Below are 27,162 nucleotides of genomic sequence, written 5' to 3'. Positions count from 1 at the left end.
GGTATGGTCTTACATCATAGTCATGAAGAGAAGCAGAAAGGAGTGGGTGAAGGCTGAAACAGGCATGATATATTTTTTAGTAATCAGCAATCTTAAAACTAGGGAAGTTGAGTCAACCAGGCTTACGGGAGGAAGTGAGTGTTATGAACAAATCTGCTTCTGAGAAGGTAGGGCCTGTCTTTGGAAAGAGAGGGCAGGAAAGGCATTTCAGGCATGTACTATGATAGGAAGGTGGGGAAGAGAAACCAAACAAACTTAGCTGGCTGGCAGACGGAAGGTGAGCCAAGTACCTTTAAGAACAGTGGAAGCAATGACAAGCCTCTTGCTTTAAGGCAAGATGAGCTGTCAGGAGTTATATTTAGCCTCCTGTGTAGGATAAGTGGGAAGCAAGCAGGTGTCTCAGAGCCGTGATCTCAATGATGTTTGAGGAAGGAATTTTACTGCCTTCTATGTAGAGAAAGGAATGAGCAATAAGTGAGTTTCGACGGAGCCCCAGACCTCTTATTAATGTACTCACTACATATGTGAAGTAGGTATTGTTATCCATATATCACAAGGAGGAAACAACACATACAGTGGGTTCACAGAGGTTACGTTGCTTGCCCAAGGTCACACAGCTGGGAGGAAACACAACCAGAATTCAACCAAAGCCTAGGTCCCCGCCCACTGCATAGGAGCAGCCATTGCCAGAGGCTCAAACTTGAACTTCTTATGGCCTGGAATCACCTCCTGCCCTACCAATCCTTTCTCTACTCCTACTCCCCAACACACACACACACACACACACACACACACATTTACAATGCCTCTGGGACCCTGAGTCACAGACCAGAGATGGTTTGGAGGGAGGAAAGAGACCATGAGACCTGGGTTAGGCCCTGGAGGTAGGCGAGTAAGGAAGAGGCAGGTACCAGAGGTGTTTGGGGGCCTGGTGCAGTGTGTGTGTGTGTGGGGGGGGGGCGGGGGCCTAATTAATTCAATCAGCTGGTAGGTATTTAGCATCAGAGCTGGGCCTGCGGGCCCAGGGATGCAGTGCCAGGCCACACAGACTCGGTCTCTGCCTTCCTGAAGCTCACAGCTCCGTGAAGTGTTGTGCTTGACTAGAACTTTCTGCGATGTGGAAATGGTATCTGCACTATCTCAGGCGGTCTCCACGAGCCCCATGTGGGTGTTGAGCACTTGAAATGTGGCTAGCACAATTGAGGAAGTGAGTTTTTAACTTCATTTAAATTTATTTATTTTTTATTTTATTTTTAAACGATATGTTTTTATTGATATTTTAGAGAGAGAGGAAGGGAGAGGGAGACATAGAAACATCGATGAGAGAGAAACGTCATTGGCTGCCTCCTCCATGCCCTCCACAGGGGATCGAGCCTGCAACCCGGACATGTGCCCTGACTGGGAATCGAGCCTGCGGCCTCTTGGTTCCTGGGTCGATGCTCAACTGCTGAGCTACACCTGCTGGGCTAAATTTATTTAAATTTAAACAGCTACATGGGGCTGGTGGCTAGTATTGGACAGGACAGTTCTCATGGGTGAGACAGACATGTCAGCATATAAGCTAGAGTAAGACAGGGGCCCATGGGGGCCCATGGAAGTGACACCTGACTCAGACTGAGGTTAAGAGGAGCTTGTCCTAGATCTGGTGATAGGTAATGGTTTACATTTTCCCTTAAACTCCTGATGCTCTTTCTCTTCCTGTAAAACTTGTCAATGAGGTACACATAGATACTGAAAGTGCACAAATTGTAACCATACAGCTTTGATCCTCCTATTTTAAACTTTCCAGCCACAGGGCTGCGAAAGGGGGTTATCAGGTCCCTGAATCCAAGGAGTGGAGGTGAATGTCAGAGGGGGTCAGAAAACCCCTCCTCAGGGGCATTCAGGCAGACCCTGAAATCCAGATCCAAGTCCCCACAACCTTGCTAGGAAGGAGCCTGGAGTTGAGGAGGGGGCTCATGAGAGGAGGGGATGGTGAGAGGAGGACTACTTTTTAAAAATATATTGTTGGGGTCCATCCCCAGCAGTTCCAGGGGTTCCCAAAGGTGTGGACGGAGTCGGCGAAGAAGGAAGGACACGGAGGCAGCGTTCAGTTGATCATCGTAGCCAGGTTCTCTCTCTATTGTCCTGTTACATCTGTATTTATATCATTTGATCCTATAAGCATGCCTCTATAATCACATCATGGTATGTTTTGGGTAACGTTCTACAGTTTCTTGTTTCTTATCTGACCTTTGCCAAAAATCCTGTCTCTATCTAGTTCTGTTGATTTTAATCTTGTCTAGGTTAATCTCTGTGTTCCATTATAAGGGCTATTCCAAGGTCACTGCTCTACTGATAAGCTACAAGGAAGTGACTGAAGGAGATTATCCTACCCAGTAAAGGTTATGTCCTCCCAGCCTCGCTGCTTGCCTTCCCTGGGACTGCCCTGTGTCGGTGGGGCTTTGGTGCTTTCCCTGGTGGGGAGACCCCTGGGGATGTGGGCCCAACAAGTCCCAAATTTATTGCCAACAGTCTTAGTCCAAGTTCTTCATAAGTAGTACATGGTATTTCTGTAACACTAGGGGCCTTTACCAATTCATTCTCTTCCTTAGTCTTGTCAATCCCCAACTCCAGGGAAAAATCCTCACCTGGGGAAACAACCTTTCTCAGGGAGGTGGTCCTGTTTAAAACACATAGCGCTAAGAGGGGAAGCAAACATATGCCATATACACCAGATCCCTTGAAACATAAGCTGTGCAGAGGTTTCTTCCCTGCAGCGACTGTGTCAAGCAGCAAGGGTGGACCGGCTTCCGGCAATATATTTTAACTGATTTCAGAGAGGAAGGAAGAAGGAGAGAGAGATAGAAACATCAATGATGAGAGAGAATCATTGATTGGCTGCCTCTTGCACGCCTTGCACTGGGGAGCGAGTCTGCAACCTGGGCATGTGCCCTGACCTGAATCAAACCATGACCTCCTGGTTCATAGGTCGATGCTCAACCACGGAGCCACACTGGCCAGCCAGAGAGGAGGACTATTTTTGAGGAACAGTAGACAGGACTTGGTAGCAGTTGGGACTGAAATCTAGGGGCAAAGGTGACTTTGAAGCAGATCTGCAGGTAGAAGAGCTTCTGGAACATGGGTGGGGGCAGGGAGTGTTAGGTGAGAAGAGAAAGGCTACTTCTAACATGTTTGGTTTGCTGTGGAGCTGTCCTGAGGCAGCAAGAAATACTTGTCTGCAGAGGGGTGGGGGGTGGGGGGCAGAAGGTGTCGGCGTGGGGGCAGGTAGTACTTATACCCATTGGGAAGGGGCACTCCAGGAGGGGAGATGAGGGAACTCACAAACAAGCTGTGGTAGAGTCATGGCGAGGGCTGGACAAGGGTGCAGGGTGGAAAAGCCTCAACGGGGGAGCAAAGGAAGAAATGGACTTTGAAGAGAGGACCTTTAACAATATTACTGAGAAATAATAATGACTGATGCTTTATAGTCTCGATGAGGAGAAACGGAGGTTCTGACCAAGATTATGCAACTCATATGCAGGGAGCTGGTCTCACATCCTCCTGGCTGTCCGATTCCAGAAGACACACCCTCACGCACTTTCCCTCCAGCCTGGAGTCGCTCACCGGCGTCTGCTGTACTTGGCAAGGACAGTGTGGAGGAGGGTGAGAGGAGTGTGGAGATGCCTCAGACCACCAGGAAGCTGGGGTGAGTGTGCTGGAGGGTCTGGTGGGGAGGGAGCCAGCAAGGGGAACTTGGGCCCGATGGTCCAGATCTTCTGGAGCCCTAGATCAGCAGGCTATCACATGACCAGTGTTCAGCCGCTTGCATGTGGACAGCCAGGCACCTGAGGGGAAATCAATGTTGGGCAAGTCTGAGGGGCAGCCTAAGTTGTGGTAAAAGAACTGTAAGGTGCAAGAGCCGCACAAGGCCTGGGTGGAAGTGCCCACTTCTTATCTCTTGTAACAGGGGCCCGCCTCTGCCCCAGCTCCTGATTCTGTAACCCTGACCTCCAAGAACAGGACGTTAGAGCTGGCGAGGGCTTGACAGATCATCTGGCCCCTGCTCATTTCCCGGCGGCCCTGCAGTGGAAAAACTGTTTCCCACCTTTGTAGGGAAAACTCCGTTCTTCCTTGCCATGAGGCTTTCACCGCTGAGTCTCCTTTACTACACACACAGAACACTTCACTGCTGACACTCTGGTCACCAAATGTGTGGAGGTTTTTCCCCACAACAAGCAATTCTCTGTGATACCCGCTGGGTATCCTACAATTTAACTGTCTACCTGGAGGTAGCACCAGAGCCCACAGCTTAAGGCAGTGGTTCTCAACCTTGGCTGCACATTAGAATCACCTGGGAATCTTTTTAAAATCCTGATTTCTGGGCCTCATCCTCCGGAAATTCTGTTTCTTTGTTACTAACGTTGTGGCCCCACCCCATAACAAAGAAACAGAATTTCCGGAGGATGAGGCCCAGAAATCAGGATTTTAAAAAGATTCCCAGGTGATTATAATGTGCAGCCAAGGTTGAGAACCACTGGCTTAAGAGCTCAGTACCACAAGTGTACTCCCCCTCCCTCCACCTCCCCACGTACTTCAGATGCCAATTAAAGGCCCAAGTTATCACCTGTGTCTCTGACCAACGGGCTGTAGATTGCAGGTTCCAAGGGCCCCCATCCTTGAGTTCGATTAATTTGCTAGAGCGCCTCACAGAACTTAGGGAAACACTTGTGTTTACCAGTTTATTATAAAAGGATATGATAGGTCTGGCTGGTGTGGCTCAGTTGGTTGGGCATCGCCTCTGCACTGAAAGGTTGCCGGTTCGATTCCTGGTCAGGGCACGTGCCCCGGTTGCAGTCTCCATCCCAGGTAGGGAGTGTGCAGAAGGCAGCTGATCGATGTTGCGCTCTCATGTTGATGTTTCTCTCTAAAAGAATCCATAAAAACAATTTTTTAAAAAAGGATATGATAAAGGATACAGACGAACAGCCAGATGAAGAGAAACATAGGGTGAGGTCTGGGAGGGTCCTGAGAACAGGAGCTCTGTCCCCATAGAGTTGAGGCGCATCACATTCCGGATGTGATGTGTTTGCTGACCTGGGAGCTCTCCGAACCCCATGCTACTGGGGTTTTATGGAGGCTTCATGCGTAGGCATGATCAATTATAACTCCATTTCCAGCCACTATGCCCTTTCTGGAGGATGCAAGCTGGAGCTAAACATGCCAAGCTTCTAATAATGGCTTGGTCCCCATGCCATTGGCAACCAGTCCCCATCCAGAAGCCCCCCAGGAACCCCCCAGAATTGCCTCATTAGAACAAAAGATGCTCCTAGTGCTCTTATCATTTAGGCAATTACAAGGCTTTTAGGGGCTCTGTGCCAGGAACTGGGTACAAAGACCAAATATATATTTCTTATAAATCACAATATCCCAGGCTCATGAAATCGATATACATGGTGGCAGAGTGAGGGCTAGAAACCCGGTTCCCCAGTGATCATCGCAGTGCTTCTGCACCCATCGGCTCCATCTCAGGATAAGTTTAGGAACAAAATGGTGACCTGTGGGTGGGATGATAGGACAGTAGATATAGTTATAACTGATAGGACATTCATCTCCAAATACAGTTGATTAATGTGCTTAGGAAATTCCCTAGATGATCATACAGGTGCCATTCTAATATTTGAAAACAACTAACACATGGCTGGGAGAAATGCTGGGTGATGGGACCTGATCTAAACATAATTTGAGAGGCCAGATTTGCCCAGATGGTATTGACTATGGATAGAGGTAGAGTCTGGGGCTTTGGTCCCCAAATATCATCTGCATAAGAGCAAGGTTTGTGGGAGGTGGATTAACACCGGTGTGTGTAGTCAGGGAGATTCTATATGGCACACGGCTGGTCAGACTCGATCCTGTGATTTGCTTGCCAGAAGCACTGACATGACTTTGAGCTGCGTGAAGAGAGCTTTAGGACCCAGAACGATGGGGCCCATAGGCCCCAGATCTGTGATGGGCAGGCCCTGTTGGGAGGGTAAGGTCTATTTTAAGAGGATAGGGACAAACTTCAGGGTCCAGAGGGAGAAATCAGGCTGGTGAGGAGAGCCCATGTCCAGAAGGAGGACATGGAGATGTTGAACTGGGGGACAGGACTCACGGGGCAGGTGATAGTGGTCTTCACACTCCTGAAGGACTACTAGCTGGAACAGAAACTACACTGATTCTGTGTATCTGAGAGCAAAGAACAAAGACCAGTGAGTGGATATAGACTCACGAGGAAAGACTTTCTAATAATTAAAGCTGTCCAAAGGTGGAATGGACCTCAATGAGTGGTGGTGAGCTCACCGTCACGGGAGGTAATCAAGCATGTGTTGGTCAACCAATTTGTGAGAATGTGTTAGAGGGCATTCAAGGATCAGAGTCTCCCTACTCCAAAGTTCTGCAAGGTTTTGATTTTGGGGATGGACCAAGGACCAGAATAACTCAAAGTGCGAGAAGATCCTTTATACCAGCGATCGCTAACCAGTGGTCCGCAGAGTCTGAAAGGTTGGTGACCGCTGGTTTAAGGAAACCTTAGGGAAACCTTTGGAGCAGCGGTCACTAACCAGTGGTCCGTGAGGTCCAAAAGGTGGGCAACCGCTGCTCTACACTGCCTGTCCCCCAGGGTTCCTTGGGAACTTGATCTGAGTGTTTGGATTTTTTCTCTCCTCCCTGCTCCCCAGTGCCTTCTGCCAGGCTGGGGAAATTCCTCAGTGGCCAGCGGTGCCACCTTGTGCTCATAGCACACTTCTTGGCTGGGGAAGAGGAAGGAATAGGCTGGCTGCTGAGAGGGGAGGGCTGGGCCCCAAGGCTGGGCCCCAAAGAAGGGCCGCAGAGGGAAAGTCTCCACAATAGAGCATCTGATCTTACCCAGTGAGGTGGGTGCTGACTCAGGTTGGCATCTCTGAGTAAGGAGATGCCGGAAAAGCAACTAGGCAGTGAGGCTGAAAATCTGGTAAAACTTCTTGAGCCAGAGCTGGAGCCTCTGTTACAGGAGTCAGGCACCGCACTGTGGGTTTTGAAGATGACAGTGTTGCCTTAAAATTGCTGAGAGCACTGGTGGGCTGGGAACATGGCCAAAAAGCTTGCTGCTGGCACAGCTGGAGTAGCAACCACTGCTGCACACCTCCGGGGACACCTTGAGTCTAGGGAATACACAATGTGAGTGGTGCCAGCAGACAGCAGCCCTGAGGTTCTGTGCCCACGTGAGAAACAAAAGCCTTAGGACAAAGTGAGACTGTGGGGCCTGGGGTAGGCAGGGGAGCTCTGGCTGGTAGATGAGCACAGGGGACAAAGGTCCAGTCCAGGGAGGAAGAGCTCTCTGCTGGAGGAGAACCCAGCCTCTACCCCTTCCGTTCCATTCATCCATTCAACATCTGGGGACTGAGTGCCCTCTGTCCTGAACACGGTGCTAGGCCTGGGGGCCATGGCAATAAGCCAAGCACAGACATAGGCCTTGCCCTCATGGAGCTTATGGTTCGGAGCAGGGCTGTCCAATAGAACTTTCTGGATGATGGAAATAGTGCTGAGAGGTAGCCAAGCCTGCATCTGGGGTCGGGGAAGGTTTCCTAGGGAAGTGAGCTTAGAGCTGGGGCCTAAACGGAGGGGAGGAGCCCTGGCTTGTCCTCGGTGCCTCTCCAGCATTGGGGCCTGCAGTGCCTGCATTCGAGCTCATTCCACGGCGTGCAACATCCCCTTTCCACTGCAGCCGGCTGCGGACTACCCAAGGAGGCTTGTTTGACTGCACCTCCCCTCCCCTGGCCTGGTGTCTGCACCAGGGTGGTTGCTCAACAAACATTTACATAATTCAGCCAATCACCAAGCAATAGTCATTGAGCACCAATAGCAGCTCACTCTACAGCAGTGACCCAGACTGCCAAGGCCCTAGCTCTCACAGAGCTTCCCCACTTGAGTCAGGGATACAGACTCTGTAGAAGCAAGTGTACACAAAAGATGATTTCAGAGCGTCATAAGGGCCCCGAGGAATTGAAACAGGGTATTGAAATAGTGTCATTTTTGTTATTGGTGGTGTTGGGGTGTCCTGGGAAAGAATGAATGAGTGAATGAATGAATAAATGAATGATAAGAATGGAGGCCAAAGAAAGGTACACTGCACCCCTAGGCTGAGTGGGGATTAGGAGGGAAAGCTGGGGACTCTTAGATCCCAGGTTGGGGCGCTTGGGGTGAGGTGGAGAGGGAGTGGACAGGGGACGGGTGGAACCTCAAAATTCAGTGAAGGAGAACACCTGGAATTGCTGACACTATGTCCCCTTTGCACCCAATCATGACTCAGGCTTGAGTTCCGAGAGGAGGGGTGGGGCAGGGAGGACCTGGAGTTGAGGTTCAGGGAGCTTGCCTTAGTTTCCCCACCTGTAAGAGAGTACTTACATTATGTGTCAGATGAATAAGGATTAAGTAAGACCTAGAAAGAGTGTTTAGGTCATTGCTGGCGCTCAGCAAACACGAATTCCCGCAGTCTTGCAACATTGCAAGCCTCTGGCTGGCTCACCGTGTTCCAGTGACTGAGAAACAGCCCACAGCCCAGTCACCTTTGCTTCCTCTTGCACAAGCCCCTCTGCGGATGGTGGGGTATTGTCTGCTTGTGGAGTTTCAGCCTTGCTTGTTTCTTCTGGAACCACCTCTTCAAGGAAGGGGAACCAAGGGTAGGGGCATATGTGTTCAGACACGCTAATGTCTGAGAAATGAAATAGAGCCGATGCCACTTCCTTCCTCGGCCTCCATTTCCAAGGGTTTAAGGAGGGTTCCTTTTGTCCCCCAGATTCCCACCCAGCACAGGTGGTTTTCAAGTTAAGCACAGGTGGCTTCCAGTTCCGATCCGCTTCTGGTACACAAGTCCAGGCAGGCTGTGGCTTGTTGACCTTGCTGTGAGGGAGCCTGCTCGGGCCCTGGCTAGAGACAGGACAGACTGAGACGGGCAGGATGCCCTTATTTCCTGGAGACAGGAGCTGAGACGGAGGTGAGGTTTTGCAGAGAAAGGCAGGGATTAGAATGTGGTGACACTCCCAGGAAGGTGGAACCTGAAGGGAACAAGAGTTGTGTGTGACCTGGCGAGCGGCCTGGCCGCACTGACGCCTCCTGCTCCTGTGAGTCCCACCCAGGGTCTCACCGTGGTTGTCTAATTGTTTTGTGATGATGACTGAGCTGGGCCCTTGTCTTATAAGGCTGGCCTGTGCCTGTCCGCCCTGCCATGCCTAGGGCACAGCAGGAGGCTGCAACAAAGGCCAGCTGATTAGGAGATGGAGGGGGAGGGGGAAGATCCTGTGGAGAGGTGGGGTTAGAGGGCCGGCGAGGGTGGGCACAGGGGCCAAGAGGAACAGTGGCAGGACGGGAGGCCTGAGAGGGCACAGGCAGAAAGGTCCGGGGAGGACAGACTCTGTGGAGTAGTGGACCAACTTGGGGGTAAGGACCAGGGACAAGAGTGATGGGGGCAGGCTGTGGCAAAGTGACTTCTGAGATACGGTGAGGGTCCTCCCCAGGGATGGGGAGGCCAAGAAGCTGAAGGGACATCATTCAACATCTCAGAGACCGTGTCAAGGCCTTTGGGGGCCGTGGTGGGTAGCAGCCAGGATGAGGAAGGACAAGTGTGTGCCCAATCACCTCACCTTGATTTGTCTATTGGTCGCACTAGTTGTCTAGCCTCTGAGTTGGAGACTGGGCGCTCAAGGGCAGGGATGGGAGGGGACTTTTCACTATTTTTCACTGTACACTCTTCTATACCTTTTAGATTCTGAGCCACATAAATATGTGACCTTTAAAAAATGTAAATTAAAAATGCAGCCCTAGCCGGTTTGGCTCTGAATAGAGAGCATCGGCCTGCGGACTGAAAGGTGCCAGGTTTGATTCCGGTTAAGGGCACATGCCCAGGTTATGGGATTGATCCCCAGTGGGGGGCGTGTAGGAGGCAGTCGATCAATGATTTTCTCATCATTGATGTTTCTATCTCTCTCTCCCTCTCCCTTCCTCTCTGATTAAAAAAATAAAGAAAATTTAAAAAAATGCAAATAAAGCCTTGGCTGGTGTTGCTCTGTGGTTAGAGCACCAGCTTGCTCACCAAAGGGCATGTACCTGGGTTGCACTTTCAATCCTCAGCTCCTGCTGGGGAATGTGCAGGAGGCAACCAATGATGTTTCTCTCTCACTCGCTCCCCCTTCTTTCCACTTTCTCTGAAAATCAATGGAAAAAATATCCTCGAGTGAGGATTAAAAACAATTTTTTTAAAAAGAGCAAATAAAAATTCTCTTCTCACTCCCTCCCTGGGATCCTTTGGGGGACTGGTCATATTCTGGGGACTGGCCACGCTGGTGAGGGGAGGGGCTGCCTGCATCTCAGCCAGCTCCTCAGTGTCCCACTCAGGCAAGCTGGCATCTCCTTCGCAGCTCAGGTACATTCTTTCTTTCTCTGTGCCTGCTGCTGCTTGCATGGTTCCCCATGCCAGTGGTAACACCACAGTAGTCCGGCTATTATAGCTTCCCTTCCCTTCCCACAGGCCCCAGTCTGTTGACTCTGCCTCTTGCCATCTCTCCTTAGCCCACACCTCCACTACCATCACATCCTGGATATGGTATGTTGGCTCTTCTGATGCCTGCCTCTCCTGGTTTATCCTCCCCCTATCTCAGTCCCAGTGAGCTTTCTAAATACAAATCTTATCACACTGCTCTGCTGCTTAAATCCTCCTGAAGCCGACAGTATTAGTGCTCTGCCCACATCCCCCTGGATGCCCCTCTCCATTTTTTGTGCATGACACTCCCCTCACTGTGCTTTCAAGGTTGACACCTTCGGTTCTTGGAGGATTGCCCTTGGCCTCCTGGAGCTCCTCTACCCCCTGGGCCACAGCATAACCAGTGACTGCCCCAGGCTGGGCTGCCCTGAGGCCTGACACTCCAGAGCTGTTTGGGTGACTGGCTTGCTTATCGGCCCACAGCCCTCACTCACCCACTGGGAGTACTTCCGTAATAGTATGTCACTCAGCATCTAAGATGAATCCCTCGCCCTGGCTGGTTTGGTTCAGTGGATAGAGGGTCAGCCTGCGGACTGAAGGGTCCTGTTATAAGGAGAAACTGCCCGCGAGACAAGAAACCACGACAAGCCAAGAATTTGGTGAAACAGATCCTCTCCCTTGCCAATTTGGAGAGGGAGTTTCCTTTATTAGCAGATTCGAACCCGGGCTGCCTCCGAGGCAGAAAGCGCGCGTGGGAAGCAACCCTGAGCAGCTCCAGTTACAGTCTTTTATGCACCATTTGAAGCAGGGGTGGGGCGTACTGAGAACAAAGAGATCAAAGAGGAGTGGTCTTTCTTATTGCTTAACTCTTTGGTTACATGCATCTGCCAGAGGCTTCCTGGAACATTTGTTATCTTCTAACAAGACATCCTGTCTGCTAGGTCAGCTTGACCTGTTGGCCAAGACCCCAGGCCAAATGGCCAAACTGTAAATCTCTCATGTAGGAGGGAGTAAAGGGAACAAAGAAATTCCAAAGGGGTCTGGGCTGCGTCCTAACAGCATGGGAGTTTATCACTGCTGCCGGGCATTCTCACATCTAGTTTATCTCAACAATTAATCAGAACCTAACTTTCTCAGCCGGTTCTTAGTGTCCGGGGCTATCTATCTCCGGAGACAGCTTCAAGGTTTGCACCCCCCTCGTGCAGGGCTGGTGATTTTCCACTGTCCTACAGGTCCCAAGTTCAATTCCGATCAAGGGCACATGCCTGGGTTGCGGGCTTGATCCCCAGTAGGGGGTGTGCAGGAGGCAGCCGATCAATGATTCTCTCTCATCATTGATGTTTCTCTCTCTCCCATTCCCTTCCTCTCTGAAATCAATAAAATATATTTTAAAAGAATGATGAATCCTTCAGTGGAAACATTGTCCACAACTTAAAGTTCAAATCACCTGTCTTGACTCACCTTTCTCTCTGGAAATCTATTCCATATCACATCTAAATTTAACACACACCAAAGTTCTAGCTGTTCTGCCAGATTTTTATATCTTAGTACCAGCCTTTTTTTTTTAATTAAAAAAAATTAAACCTCTTTATTCCTCTCCCCGCATTCTTTACGTCTCTGGTCAATATCATTTCCTTTAACTCTCTAATGGAGCTAATTGCTTCCTTAGGGTATGTGTATAAACTTTATTATAGGACCCATCTTGCTAAATTTAACTAGTCTTTCCTGGTGCCTAGCATGGTGTTTGTCACAGAGTAGGTGTTAAATGTTTTTGAATGGATATCAATTCCCCAAATGTCCTAAGATTCTCCACTATTGGGCTTCTCAGTATTGAATCTCTTCTACCTCCAATCAAAATTCACTGTCCCTGCTTCATTCTCAGAGCTCTGTACTCTATTGCGTATGTTGCTAAGATTAATTAAATCTTGTCAGAGGAAAGCAGGATGGTGGACTATAAAGAACACTGTTCCTTCTGGTATCTTGGATACCAGAAACTCAAAGTCTAACTCTGTGTGGTGTGGACTCTTGGAGGCCCAGTTTGCTCACTTCTTTCACTAAGTGGAAGGTGTATATGACTTCTAAGATCATCCAGGGCTGAAATGAAAGTCCTTTGTAGGCTGGGGCCTGGTCTGTCTTAGTCTCCATTCTCCCAACACCAAGAATGGCGCCTGATGCAGAGAATGCTCTTAAATATTTGTTGAGAGAAGAAACTATTTCAGTAGCTATATATTGCTTGGTGCTTTTAAAAAATATATATATTTGTATTGCTTTCAGAGAGGAAGGGAGAGAGATAGAAACATCAATGATGAGAGAGAATCCTCCTGCACACCCCCCACTGGGGATTGAGCCCCCAACCCGGGCATAAGCCCTAACTGGGAATTGAACTGTGACCTCCTTGTTCATAGGTTGATGCTTAACCACTGAGCCATTCCAGCTGGGCTGCTTGTTGCTTTATATGATATTCTATCTAATTCCCAAAGTGGTAGAGTCAGCATTTATATGTAGATTTGGATGACTTTAAGATCATGTTCTTCCCAAAATACATTGTGGCCTTAAGGAGACAAGGCCATCACACAAGGATTTGTTCCATTGATGGCTTTTTAAAAAATATATAATTTTATTTATTTCAGAGAGGAAGGGAGATAGAAACATCAATGATGAGAGTGAATCATTGATTGGCTGCCTCCTGCACGCCCCCTGCTGGGGATTGAGTCTGCAACCCAGGCATGTACCTTGACCAGGAATTGAACCATGACCTACTGGTTCATAGGTTGATGCTCAACCACTGAGCCATGCTGGCCAGGCCCATTAATGGCTTTAATGGTGGCTGTGGAAGGGTGGAGAAGATCCTGAGGTCCTTATTCTTCTTACTATAGCATATAGGCAACTGCCTCTTCCCTCACAAACCTTGAGGGATAACAGGAATTTTTTTTTTTCACTGCTTGTCAAATGATCTTTAATTGAAACATTTTCCTTTGTAGTTCTTAACTAGCGGGACATTCCACTGCACCACTGTTGATATCATCGATGATGTCATGTGGGTGGCGGCCATCAACACTGCAGCCCTCAGACTGGGCAGTCCCCAGGATCTCTTTAATGGTTCCAGAGCGTTCTCTAGCTGAAGATCGGTGCCGCATCTGTCGGGCAATGCTGACAATCTCATCAAAAGTGATACTTCCACTGTGCTTAATGTTTTTTTGCTTCTTTCTGTCTCTTGGCAGTTCTTTGAGGGCTTTGACGATCAGGGCAGAGGCAGAAGGCACTACTTCAGTCTGGGCCTGTCTGTTCTGAATGGTCAGTTTCACTGTAATCCTCACACCCTTCCTATCACCGGTTGCTTTGGCGATGTCATCACCAAACTTTTTTGGCGATGTCATCACCAGAGGGTTGATCATGGGGGCCAGGGCAGACGTGGCACCCACTTCCCCACCAGTGCACCTCAGGTATACGACTTAGATTTCATTGGGGTCGAACTTCGGCGGCATGGTGGAGGCAGCTGGTGTCGCATGAACCCGGATTCGGGACGACCGAAGAAAGCTGCACCTGAGCCTCCTCCGAGCCGAAAGCCGAAAGGGAATAACAGGAATTTAAAGTGGTCGGTGGAAGTGGGTGAGAGTGTGGTGAGGAAATCTGATCAGTCATCTAAATGTGGTGCCTGGGCAAATGGTGGGGTTTAGGTACACAGTTCTAGCTATGTGCTGATAAGCCAGCTCTCTCTCTCTAAAAAAAGGCCCTGATTAATTGCTTTGTTGTTGTCTGTGGTATATATTCCCACTATGGCTGACTTCAAGCAACCACCATGCAGTCACTGACTGCAGACTTGGCAGAACTGGGCATAGTCAGCTCTCACAAGCCAGTGAGCTGCCGCGGCAACCAAATGAACAGTAAACAGGCTGTCCCCAGAAAGCCACAGGAAGACTGCAGCTGCTGCAGATACTACGGGCAGCCTCGGGAGGCCTCAGCTCTTACCCTGCCTTTTCTGAAGACTGGCGTTGGTCTCTGCCCCTCTGCTTTACAGCCGCTATCCCTTTACCTCCATGGCCATCCCAGCTGCTGGCTGGAGGGCTCCCCACCGAGTGGCCCTCAGCTCCTCTTTGGAACACACCCTCTGTTGCCTTGCCTTAAAGGGCTCTTGCAATTAGTTCTTCACTAAGTAATTCAGGTGGTATCATCCCGAGAGGAAGGATGGGGGTGCTAGTTCCATCAGTTATTTCTCTGCCCCTCACTTGAATTCAGGCAGTACTTTCCTCCCAAATTCCAGAAAATCCTCAATTCTGAGGAACGTGCGCTCACTGGATCAGGCCCAGCTGGAAGCAGCAGGCATCTCTGAAGGGGGTGGACTGAAGGGGCAGGGAAGCAGTGTGAGACTGAGAAAGCCTGCTTCTGGTTGTGGAGAGGCCCACTCCCCAGCTGGGGCGTGAGAAACAGGCCTCTGGGCCAAGGGCAAGGGCCCCTGAGATGGACAGATCTGGAGGAAGGGGCCTTGTCCCAGGGACCGAACTCCATTTTGGGTACCTTTTAGTCTTTCTCTCAAGTAGTTAACAACTGGCCCAGTACAGAATCAGCACACAAATGTGTTGGAGAAATGAGAACTTTATTAGTACCAAGAACATTTTTCAAAACTTAAGCAAAAAGTAAAACGTAGGGACAAGGAAAACCAAGGCACAAAGAAGGACCTATGGGGCCCAGGGCTCACCAAGGACACACACACAGAGGCCTTCTCTTTGTATCAGGGGCACGTGGTGGGTGGGAAAGGCTGCCTGTTCCACTGAGCTGGGCTCAGCCGCCCAGTCTAAATGAAAAGACAAACAGAGTGGCGGCCTCAGGCCAGGAGGATTAGAACTTGCTTGTGTAGAGGGTCATAATCCACTTGGGCATACGGAGGAAGCCAGGCACATAGGAGGCCAGCCAGCCCAGGCTGGTGGCTTGGGAGAGAACCGAACTCAAAGACAAATAGTCCTGGATGGGGCGGCCTGAGGACAACAGGAAGAGAAGGAGGATTAGACCCTCATTTCCTACTCCTTGGCTGAAGAGACTGACCGAGTGGGATGTGAGGGAGGAAGGAACGGGGTGAGCAGGAAACAGAAGGAAGAGAGGTCCAGGCTGGATGCTGGGCTAGAGCTCTTACCATCCACATCCCGAAGGCCATAGCGTCGAGCAAGGTCACAAGATGGCAGCACCTTCCCGCTCAGGCTCAGGATATTGGGGTCTGTGGGCACACATACAGCTGATATGGCATGGCAGTGGTGCAGGGTGACGAGGTTTGGGCCCAATGGGACAGGGCACCACTGAGACAGGCTTAGGAGATCAGAATTCTTTCTCTCTGTTCCTGAGCCTCTGGCTTCTGGCCATACCTCCTAGGAGCTAGTTCTTGAAGCACCCAATCCTCAAAAATTGGGAATCCTGACCCTGTGGGACTCCAGAAGCCAGAGAAAAGAATGGTTTAATCCCCAACCACCTCCTGAGCCAGGCCCCAGAACTGGCTGCCACCACCCTGCAGATAGTGGTTCTCAACCTTCCTAATGCTGCGACCCTTTAATACAGTTCCTCATGTTGTGGTGACCCCCAACCATAAAATTATTTTTGTTGCTACTTCATAACTGTAATTTTGCTACTGTTATGAATTGTAATGTAAATATCTGATATGCAGGATGTATTTTCATTGTTCACGACCCACAGGTTGAGAACTGCTGCAGGCCCTTCTTGTTACCAGCTGCCCCCAACCTCTTCACCTGTTGCCAAAGCCACCACGCATTTGCCACTCATTTCCGTGGTCTCCCCGGATGAGAAATTAATTTTGAGCTGAAACATAGGAGCAGAGAAGTGAAGGGTTAATTTCCCAGAGCACTGCCCAAGTCTCTTCTCTGCTTTCAGCTTCTGTTCCAGAACAGAGGCCCTCATCACGCACCTGTAGGACTCAGCATCTTGGAAGGTGCTGGAGCCATTTCTCCCCACATCCCTGTGAGCCTTGTACCCCAGCACCAGGACCCACTGTCTTTCCTAAGTGGAAGGATCTGGGGAAGCCAACTATATTGACCTTCTAGGATAGTACACTGTGGGGTCACGACCATGGGCAATGGAGGTGGGCAGTCTTTCCACTTAAGCCATCCGTGGCCTTAAGCAAGTTTCTTACCTCTCTGGGTTTCGGTTTCACTATCTATAAAAAGGAGATACTATCTCCCTTACAGGATTAGAGGACATTACCTGTGTACAGTGCTCAGCCCCATAATTTACTGCCATGGTAAGCACCCGGGTATTTGCTCCTTGCTGTTGTTACTGTCTTGACATTAAGGAGGGAGAGCTGATTCCCCTGCATTCTCTGCCACCCTCGGCCTCCCCTTGCCAACCTGCTTAAACAGGTGGTCCTCGCCAGTGTCATTCTTCTCCAAATGATCCCTCAGCAGTTCTGTCTGCACCAACCCTGGCCAGAGAGACACGTAGCTGACCCCGTGGCGCCGCAGCTCCTGGGCACAGTCTGCAGCCATCCTGTCACACTGTAGAGACAGAGGCAGGGTGAGAGCCAGGGCACTGGCCATGTCACCTTCCTCCCCTGCCCTCCCTGCTTCGGCTGAAGATGTCCCCGTCCCATGCCCTTCCTAGGCGCTCTGTCTCAGCTGGCCATCTCTCCCAGTGCACTACTTACTCTGCCCAGCAGAGGAGCCCAGATAAAGGAACTGTCCATGGAGGGGCAGGAGGAAAGGTGAAGTTGGCCTCCCACTCTGATCACTGGGGATTTAACTCCCGAACTAACTGGGTACTGTCACTGTCCTATACAGCCCCAACCCCTGTGCCACTGGGTTCTTACCGCAGCTTTGCCCACGCCATAAGGAACATTGAAGAGATACTGCAGCCCCCCAATGGAGGAGATGACCACGATGAGCCCCCGGCCAGCTGGTACCATCAGCCGAGCCCCATACACTGAGCACAAGTAGTGGCCTCTAGAGGTGGGACAAGGAAGGAATGGACTGTGTTCAGTGCTGGCGAGGGTGCTGTAGCCTTGGCAGCTCCCTCTGCCCTCTAGTGGCTGTGGTCAGCCACGAGAAGGCAGCATAGGGGTGGCCACAGACCTGAAGAACCAAGGGCTTGAGGCCACCTTCTGAGAGGAATACTGGTAAAATTAACCACTGAAGGAGGGAAATGGCACTCTCTAGGAGATGTAAAGGAAGAGTTCTGTCATAATAGCAATTACAAACCTAAACTAGCTCGGGGGGAACATACTATATATAAGATCTACATGGAAAAACTATAAAGTGCTGTCTAATGTAAAAGAACAGGTATAGGCATAATTTATTTGGAAGAATCAACATGTAAAACATTAGTTCTACTTAAATTAATCTATAGATTCAGTCAATTTGAGTTATCCTATCTAATAAAAGAGCAATATGCAAATTAACCATAACTCCATGACAAAGATGGCAGCGCCCATAGTGGCGGGGCAGGATGCTGGCGGTGTCACCCTGGCAATGTGAGCCCAGCAGGCATTGCCTCCACGACCTGCGAGCAGGTCACGCGGCCCTGGAGCAGGCAAGCATGGCCACAGGCAGCCCCCAGCAGGACCTGCTCCCGGGTTGTCGTGGCGATCCGCAAGCAGGCAAGCGTGGCCTGCAGGCAGCCCCCAGCAGGGCCTGCTCCCAGTCGCCGTGGCGATCCTCGAGCAGGAAAGCGTGGCCTGCAGGCAGCCCCCAGCAGGGCCTGCTTGCAGGTCACTGCAGCGATCCACGATCAGCGATCAGGCAAGCGCAGCCTGTAGGCAGCACCCAGCAGGGCCTGCTCTCAGGTCACCTTGGCGATCCGATCTGCGAGCAGGAAAGCGCGGCCTGCAGACAGCCCCCAGCAGGGCCTGCTTGCGGGTCACCGCGGCAATCCACGATCAGGCAAGCACAGCCCACAAGCAGCCCCCAGCAGGGCCTGCTCCTGGGTTGCCATGGCGATCCGCAAGCAGGCAAGCGTGGCCTGCAGGCAGCACCCTACCCTGGCCACAGCTCAAGGGAGAGAACAACAGGCAGGCGAGGCCAGGAGCCTGAGAGATCAACACAGAGGGGCGCCTGCTAATAAGGTAATGTACTGATTTACACACACACACACACACACACACACACACACACACACACACACACACACAGGGCGACTGCTCTGAGCCTCCGATGCGGCTGGGGGCAGGCCCCCAACGGGGACACACACACTCACTCACAAACACATGCACACACACACACATAGGGTGCCTGCTCCGAGCCTCCGATGAGGCTGGGGGCAGGCCTCCAGCAGACACACACACACACACACACACACACACACACACACACACACACACACGCGCGCGCGCGCGGGGCAACTGCTCCAAGCCTACGTGCTGCAGCAGGGGGCAGGCCCCAGTGGGGACACACACACACACACACACACACACACACACACACACGCGGGGCAACTGCTCCAAGCCTATGTGCTGCAGCAGGGGGCAGGCCCCAGCAGACACACACACACACACACACACACACACACACGGGGTGCCTGCTCCCAGCCTCTGAACCAGACTGTGGCCGTCAGTAGGACATCTAATGAGGGCTCCCAGACTGTGAGAGGGGCAGGCTGGGCTGAGGGATCCCCACCCCCCAGTGCACGAATTTCGTGTACCAGGCCACTAGTCTATATATATAAAAGCCTAAGCACTCCTTACGATCAAACAACTGGTCGCTGTGATGTGCACTGACCACCAGGGGGTAGACACTCAATGCAGGAACTGCCCCCTGGTGGTCAGTGCGCTCCCACAGCCAACCTCCCACTGCTGGCCAACCTCCCGCTGTCCCTCCCCAGGCCAGCCAGCCAACCTCCCTAGGTGCCTCCCCACCCGGCCAGCCAACCTCCTGTGGTCCCTCCCCCTGGCCGATCGCCAGCCAGGCCAAGGGACCCCACCCGTGCACAAATTCATGCACTGGGCCTCTAGTATCTCTATAAGACTTTTGGAGGAACTGACAAAATAATCTAAAGCTCCATTATAATAAACATGGGATAGCCAGGTAAATTCTGAAAAAGAAGAGTAATATCTGTGGGTGGGGGATGTGCTCATCCATCTTACCACCCCTTATTAAAATGTACAATGACATACTAGTTGAAAGAATGCAGTACTAGTATAACAATACACAGATAGTCAGTGAAACAAGATAGTCAATAAAAAAAATGAAGGCACAAAAGCACTAAAAGAAAGCATGACAATGTGCTCATAAACTTGGCGTGGGGAAGGCTTGTCTTAGCATCACAGCAAGATAGAAAATATAAAAGATTGACTTCTTAAAATTAAGACATATCCTATATAATAAAGCCTAATATGCAAATTGACCAAATGGTGGAGTGACCGGTTGCTATGACGTGCACTGACCACCAGGGGGCAGGCGCTCAATGCAGGAGCTGCCCACAGGCCCCAGGCAGCCAAGGTGGGTGCCATCGGGGGGCCCCCTGATTGCCCCGCAGAGGGAGGCTACCAGTGGCAGTGTCAGGGCGACTGGGGGGCAGGGCCGGCTAGCAGGTGGTGTCAGGCTGGCCAAGGCGGGTGCCAGCGGGGGCCCCCCAATTGTCCCTCCAGTCACCCCACAGATTGGCCCTGATCACCAGCCAGGCCTAGGGGCCCTACCCGTGCATGAATTTCATGCACCGGGCCTCTAGTATATATATAAATGTACAAGTACATACATCTATATATGTTTATGTGTATAGAGAAAGCTGGGGAGAGCACGTATGCAAAATGATGAGTAGTTAATTGGGAAAATATTTGTAAAATGTATCAAAGGAACCTATTCCACAGATATCTTATAGATTGATGTAAAAAGAATATGTTAATAATACAAACAACTCACAAAAAATAAAGTGCTAGCTGAAGTGAGTGGGCAGGGCAAGTGTGCTCCTCAGGGCAGTGAGTGCACCCGGGCCTGGGCTGGCCGCTCAGGTACCTGCCCTGGGGCCCACCCCATCTCCATCCAGCCCGTAGGCTCCAGACCCAAAGGTCAGCCCTGGTGGCTCATCCTAGCAAGCAGTCACCACTGAGAGGAGACAGCATAAGGAATTCATCTTATTACCAGTGGCATTTAAATATTTATGGAATTTGAAAAATTGTAACCGCAGTTCTGATTCATGGATTGTCAAAGAAAGCAGAGAACATAGGATTTACACACGGGGCAGGTTTGGGTAGATTTGAAGACTGATACTAAAACAGGAGCTGGAAATAAAATGGTGGACAAAACAGTTGGTTCCTGCTCTCACAGAACTTAAACTTTAGTGAGGATGATAAAACCAAGCAAGCAAGTAACAAAGACCTGTTTGAAATATGATGGTTTCAGCACCGCCTCGGTTTCCTTCTTTCAGCCCTTATAATTTGGGTGGCAGCTGCTTTCTCCAGGGTCAACTCTCCGCCATGTTGACCCTGCTTTGTCTTATATCAGGTACATCAGCTCAAGAAAAGTGCTTGTTGGGGAAATGTTAAATTTCGCTGCAGTTTTATGCCTTGCTGCCATTTATGTTCGTTATAAGCCAGTTCATGCTCTGAATCCTGAAGGAAAATGTATCACCAGATTAAACGAGGCTGGCTTTGTATTTGGATTGCTGAATTGTTTAGGACTTTCTGTTGTGGCAAACTTCCAGAAAACCACCTTTTTTATTGTACATGTATGTGGAGCTGTGCTCACCTTTTGTATGGGCTCATTGTGTATGTTTGTTCAGACCATCCTTTCCTACCAAATGCAGCCCAAATTTCATGCCAAACAAATCTTCTGGATCAGTCTAGTTGGTTGTCTGGTGTGGAGTAAGTGCATGTAGCATGCTGATTTGCTCATCACTTTTTTAGTGGTAGTTTTGGCACAGATGTAGTACAAACATTCCACTGGAACAAAGGTTATGTGCTTCATGTGATCACTACTGCAGCAGAATGATCTATGTCATGTTCCTTCTTTGTTTTTTTTCCTGACTTATATACATGATTTTCAGAACATTTTTTTAGGGGTAGAAGCTAATTTACATGGATTAACACTTTATGACACTGCTCCGTGTCCTATTAACAATGAACGAATGTGTCTACTTTTCAGAGATTTATGATGAAAGGATAAAATATTCCTCTGATGATTATGATTGGGAAAACATTCATAAATTACTTCTGCTCTGAAATTTTCCACCAATCAATCAAGGCTGACAGTGACATTGAAGGATCCTGATAATCAAGAGACATGAATTAAGCCATTTTATAAATTATTTTAAAGGATGTCTTCAAAGCTCTCGTCCCAGGAGCATGCCCGAGCTTGTGCCTTTTCCCTTCCCCTTCTCCCCCTGCACCCCTCCCAGGCATGTTACCATAGCTTTCTCACTCCAAGCTCCAAGGACCCTTCCTTTACCTCCATAACTTGTTTCCTAAGCCCATTTCTTCTAGGAACTACTTTTTCTACCTCTGTAATTTACGAAATAAATGTCCTCTTACAAAATAAAATAAAACCTACATAGAGGATATCTTCAAGAGGATCATGTAAAAACATTTATGCCTATCCTTTTTTTTAATTCCAGAAAATAAACCAAAGGAATATAAAGAAAGAATAAAGAGCCAATAAATAAATGGATAAAAAACTCAACTTGCTCTAGCCAGTTTGGCTCAGTGGATAGAGCATCAGCTTGTGGACTGAAGGGTCCTGGGTTCGATTCTGTTCAAGGGCACATGCCTGATTTCAGGCTTAATCCCCAGTAGGGGGCATGCAGGAGACAGCCGATTCTCTCTCATCACTGATGTTTCTATCTCTCTCACTCTTTCCATTCCACTCTGAAATCAATAAAAAATAAAAACATTAAAGTTTTAAAAAAACTTCACAAATAATAAAAAAATATGAATTAAAACCACCTTAGCCTGGCCGGTGTGGCTCAGTGGTTGAGCTTTGACCTATGAACCAGGAGGTCAGGGTTCAATTCCTGGTTAGGGCACATGCCCAGGTTGCAGGCTCATCCCTAGTGTGGGATGTGCAGGAGGCAGCCAATCAATGTTTCTCTCTCTCGCCCTCTCTTTTCCTCTCTGAAATCAATAAAACAACAACAACAACAAAATCCCCACCTTATGGTATCTTTGGCCTATCAGCGTGGCAAAGCTTGCATGACTGAGTGACCTGATTGTTTAGCATGGTTGAGGGCATAGAAAAGATACCCTCCTCCATTGTCATGAGTTTATAAATTGGTGGGGTTTTTTTTGAGGACAGTTTGATAATGTTTATTAAATCTTTAAGAAGTACATATTTTTTCCAAGTATTCCACTACTGCAATAGATAAAGGGCTAGGTAAATAAATTATGATACGTACTCTGAGTCAAATATTTAAAAGTATGGTAGAAGCCTAGATTATCAACAGTAGCTATAACTCAGTCAAGGGAGGAAGGTGGTGATGACAGAGTAAGATAATACTGGTTTTCACTTTTTTTTCTCAAAATTTTAAAAAATAATATACACTAACTTGGTAACCAAAAAAAAAAAAAAAAAAAAATCTTTTGCATGGCAAACTTGAACTTCCAAATGAAAACAAGTAGAGAGACCTATGGTTTCGAAAGGAGGCCCAGCCTAAGGTAATGCAGAGGAAAGGCAGTAAATATGTATATGAATGTGTGTTGGGAGGTGAGAGGAGCTGGTGGTGGGCCTTCAAGAGGCTCACAAAGCGATCTTTATCTTGGAGAATTCATCAGGGCTGGCCTTTGCCTTGCAGGCTGAAAACCCTGGTCAGCAAGAGATGAATGTGAAAGGCCCCTGTTTGGAGGACTAAGGATGTGGGCGTTGCCTATTTCCAGCTGTTTGGGTTTTCTTTTCTTGCTTCTTGGCTAACCATCCCTCTCTGTCCTCCTAATCTTTCTTCTACTTTGGAAATCACGATTGGATTCTCATTCTGCTTCCTTGGGATTGCCACTAGAAACCATGGGTGTTCTTAAACACGTTAGTCTCAGATTTTCAGATAATATCTTAAGTTATTCCCACAGGTCATGTTCAGGGAGTGTAGTTTATGAGACTATCATAGTTCTAAAAATAATAAACACAGACATGACTGGTGTATATCATGTCAAGCAAACTAAATGCTGTGTTTCATCTCACTCCCGTACCACATGTACATTGACCCGTGACACCCCTGCCCTCCCAACTCTGACCTGGGAGTGCCCTTGCCTGTGGGTCTGGAGTGAGGATCTGGAGGCTAGGAAGACTGACAGTCACTCTTTCTTATTGACTTTCTTTTGATCTAAAACAAAACAATTTCTGCCCTAGCTGGTTTGGCTCAGTGGTTACAGCATCAGCCTGATGACTGAAGAGTCTCAGGTTCGATTCTGGTCAAGGGCATGTGCTTCGGTTGCAGGCTTGATCCCCGGCCCCAGTCGGGGCGTGTGCGGGAGGCAACCAATTAAAGTGTCTCTCTCACATCGATATTTCTCTGTCTCTTCCTCCCTCTACTCTTTCTAAAAAATCAATGAAAAAAAATATCCTCAGGTGAGGATTGATAAAACAATTTCTTCCTCTGATTTTTTTGGAAATATTGGCTACGGGTGGTGTGTATTATTGAGGGAAGCAAGTTCCCTTCTGGGTCATGCATTTGGATGGGCAGAGAGTGAGGCAGGAGAGAAGCAAAGGGCACAGTTAGATGAAAATTACTGACAAAAACAAGACAAAAGTTGACATTCCCAGGTACAGATTCACTTGGATGGAACTTCTCCAGAGGTGAGTGGGATAGATGGGACAAGAGGGAGAAGAAAGAGATGGGAGGTCAGAGGGAAAAGGAAAGGGCATATGGAGAAAGATCTGGGCCGTCAGCCTGGCTAAGTGGGTGAGGGGAGCCCAGGTCCTTGCAGTGGGATAAGGGGAACACCTACCTGAGTCCAACATTGTTGATATCATCCCACATGGAGGCAGGGCTTTCCCAGAATGCCTTCTTACGGTTGTCTATGATTGTCTAGAAAGCACAGGGAGAGTGATGAATTGGATGGCCTGAGGCAGGAAGGTCTGAGGGGCAGGATCATGGAAGGACAATTAGTGGGGATAAAAACTCAGGGGTCACAGTAGGAGGTCATGAGTGCGGAGTTGGGATCAAAGTTTAAAGAGTACCTGAACCCCAGCATAGGCATTGTTGACCAGCACATCCAAACGTCCGTTCTGTTCTCGATCAACCTTCTCAAATAGGTTTCGCACTTCACTCTCCTGGCCTGAATCACACACCACAGGCACACACTTGCCCCCTCGGGATTGCGCCTGGAGAGAGACAGACAGGATATGAGCTCACAGTCGCACAGGAGTGTAGACATAATGCAGCTTCCCTCCACTCCCAGCTTGGGAGCTGGAAGGCCATCATAGGCATCAGTCAGCAGCTGAGGGAACATGGTTGGCAATATCGCCCTCAGATGTCTGGGTGAGGAATTTCAGGAGTGCTAGGTCCTCCTTTTTTAGAGCAAGGTGGATTGGAATCTCAGCTTTAAAAATACTAGGATACAAACATTTACTGAGGCCTTCCATGCGCAAGGCATTGTACTCTGCATGTGGAGGGTATGAGACAAACAAGACACGGTGGCTGCTCTTAAGAAATGAGTATCCATCTTTTTCCTTGCCCTTGGCTACTTCCATCTCACATGCCCTTAGTTGAAATTCCAAAGTCCCTAAAGCTTTCAAACAGAACTCCCCCCCCCGCCCCCACTCATGTGGAACCCCTACTCAATCCCAGTCCTCTTACCTTCACTCCACCTGTGCTCCTTCCTGGTAACAAGGAAATAAAAGCTGTCAGGCATGAACTATTTCTACTTCCCGTTCCATCTCAGCGTCTACAAATGTGCCCCATCCTCTAACTTGAGAGGAAGAAGAGTTCCTTATTCAGGAACAGGCCTCCTATTCTCCAAGTCCAACCACCTTGCCTACTTGCCTACTAAGTGCTCACTGGACTTCCTGTCTTTCTGCCTTAAATTAATTCTTCATACCCCAGCCAGACAGTATGAACTATTTAAAACACAAATCTGTTTTAAATCCTCCAATGGGATCACCATCTCTTAGACTGCAGTGGTTCTCAACCTTCTGGCCCTTTAAATACAGTTCCTCATGTTGTGGTGACCCCCAACCATAAAATTATTTTCGTTGCTACTTCATAACTGTAATGTTGCCACTGTTATGAATCGTAATGTAATATCTGATGTGCAGGATGGTCTTAGGCGACCCCTGTGAAAGGGTCGTTCGACCGCCAAAGGGGTCGCGACCCACAGGTTGAGAACCGCTGTCTTAGAGAATAAAGCCAAAGTTATCTACCAGGGTCTCCCAAGGCCCATTCTGTTTCCTTTCCAGCCTCTCACCTCTGCCCCTACGTTGCACCTGTATGTTTTGTAATTCTTTCTCACAGTGTCCACACTCCTTCACCACTGTCCCTCTGCTTGCAAAGGCCCCTTGGCCAGTGTGTCTTAGCTTCTTTGACCTAACTCTTACCTTTCATCACTCCGTTCAAGAACCACTACCTCCAGAATGCTTTCCCTAACTACTCTCTGGTGTCATCTCAAAACCCACCCCTCAATCCCAGAGCATGCTGTGCACACACATTCACCTCTTATCACTTACCATCTCCACATTACATTGCCATGAACTGTTTCTACCGCTGGCTAAACCTATCTTTTAAGAGCAGAAGTTATATCTTATTAATCTTGGTAACCCCAGTGCTTCACCCTGTGCCTAGCAAATCAAGTGTACCCAAGTATTTAACTGAAAACCAGTAGAAAAGTCAAGTGAAAATGTACAGTTCAATAAAGTCTTGCCTAAAAGGAAGGAAAGCACAGGTCTACAAATCTTTAGTTCCAATTCCAAAGTCCCTAAAGCTTTCAAACAGAACGTTTTTTTTTGTTTGTTTGTTTTTTCATAAAACTCACTTGGTGGTAACTGTGACCTGATCTGAAGTTTTGTGGGGTTCATTTATCCCACTTTGAGAAAATGTTCACGTTTTATCGAGGAATATTATGGGTTTTGGTAAGGGGTTGGGAGGAGTGGTTAACAGGAAGGGATCCCGCAGGTGGCTTCTCACCTCCTCAGCAGCAGCCCGCAGTGTGTCCAGATGCCGGCCAGTGATGTACACGGTGGCACCTGCTTGGCAGAGCTGCAAGGCGATGCCACGACCGATTCCCCGGGAAGCACCAGTCACCACGCACACTTGGCCCTTCATGGCAGCTGCCATGCTTACTCACAAGCAAAGGGGTAAAAATCTGTGGAAGCAAAGATTTGCTCTGAGGGAAGCCTGCAGATGGTTGAGGGGGACCCCGGAGGGTGGTAGGAGGAGGAGCCATGGTTGCGATGCTTCAGAGGGAGACACCTGGGTGCAGGCCCAGGGCCAGGCAGCTGTCCGTTTGGGGACGCCCGAGTGAAGAAAGTGGCGGGTGGGGCTGTTCGGGGCAGGGCACCTACTGGGACTCGGAGTGAGGCTGGCTGGGCCCTCCAGGCCCTGGCGCAGCGTCCACGCCGAGCCCCGGGCTATCTGAAGTTCTGGCCCCGGCCTGGCCCAGTCAGGCCGAGCCCCACGCGGGTGGCGCGGCTTCTGGGGTGGGGGGTGAGCCAAGGACGGGGACCCTGAGCCCTAACTGGGCGGAACTCGCGTCTCTTATCTGCCGCCCGCGCCGCTCCCAGAGACCTGCCTCACCTGGCTGCCAGGTTCTCCACTGACGAGCTGCGACTGCGGCGGGGTGT

General features: G+C 49.4%; 2 protein-coding genes and 2 pseudogenes across 4 annotated transcripts in view; 2 read left to right on the top strand and 2 right to left on the bottom strand.

Moving 5' to 3' along the window:
• Positions 1-935: 935 nt before the first annotated feature.
• Positions 936-22,022, top strand: LOC102249091 (annotated as a pseudogene).
• On the bottom strand, positions 13,414-13,974 carry LOC102249683 (annotated as a pseudogene).
• DHRS1 (dehydrogenase/reductase (SDR family) member 1) lies at positions 15,050-27,162 on the bottom strand. 3 transcript variants are annotated; one of them, XM_014534268.1, is made up of 9 exons: positions 27,081-27,162; positions 26,507-26,684; positions 24,565-24,708; positions 24,333-24,412; positions 17,280-17,412; positions 16,822-16,968; positions 16,207-16,276; positions 15,603-15,683; positions 15,050-15,447 (listed from the first exon to the last, which is right to left on the bottom strand). In XM_014534268.1, exons 2-9 carry the CDS (start codon positions 26,654-26,656, stop codon positions 15,311-15,313), a joined length of 942 nt encoding a protein of 313 aa, XP_014389754.1. In that variant the 5' UTR covers positions 26,657-26,684; positions 27,081-27,162; the 3' UTR covers positions 15,050-15,310. The 3 variants fall into 3 exon arrangements, with proteins under 3 accessions (XP_014389754.1, XP_005859638.1, XP_014389755.1); XM_005859576.1 differs by having other exon boundaries at positions 27,116-27,162; XM_014534269.1 differs by lacking the exon at positions 27,081-27,162 and adding an exon at positions 26,884-26,906.
• The window catches only part of NOP9 (NOP9 nucleolar protein), a 6,484-nt gene continuing 6,094 nt past the window's right edge, over positions 26,773-27,162 (top strand). The window contains exons 1-2 of the mRNA XM_005859612.2: positions 26,773-26,795; positions 27,103-27,160. Of these exons, the coding sequence (XP_005859674.1) occupies positions 26,773-26,795; positions 27,103-27,160 (81 nt within the window). The remainder of the gene's footprint in view (positions 26,796-27,102; positions 27,161-27,162) is intronic.

The sequence above is a fragment of the Myotis brandtii genome, unplaced genomic scaffold, assembly GCF_000412655.1.
Source record: "Myotis brandtii unplaced genomic scaffold, ASM41265v1 scaffold1279, whole genome shotgun sequence".
NCBI lineage: Eukaryota > Metazoa > Chordata > Mammalia > Chiroptera > Vespertilionidae > Myotis > Myotis brandtii.
Note: the sequence above shows the minus strand (reverse complement) of the source record. Positions and strands in the feature narration are given on the sequence as shown.

Excerpts from the sequence above, each read along its gene's own strand:
- DHRS1 (XM_014534268.1), bottom strand. The coding sequence starts at position 26,656 with ATGGCAGCTGCCATGAAGGGCCAAGTGTGCGTGGTGACTGGTGCTTCC. Across the intron at positions 16,969-17,279 it reads ATGGCGTGGGCAAAGCTGCG|TGTGACAGGATGGCTGCAGA; the intron begins GTAAGAACCCAG and ends CTGTCTCTACAG. Across the intron at positions 16,277-16,821 it reads AGGACCACCTGTTTAAGCAG|CTCAAAATTAATTTCTCATC; the intron begins GTTGGCAAGGGG and ends CCTATGTTTCAG.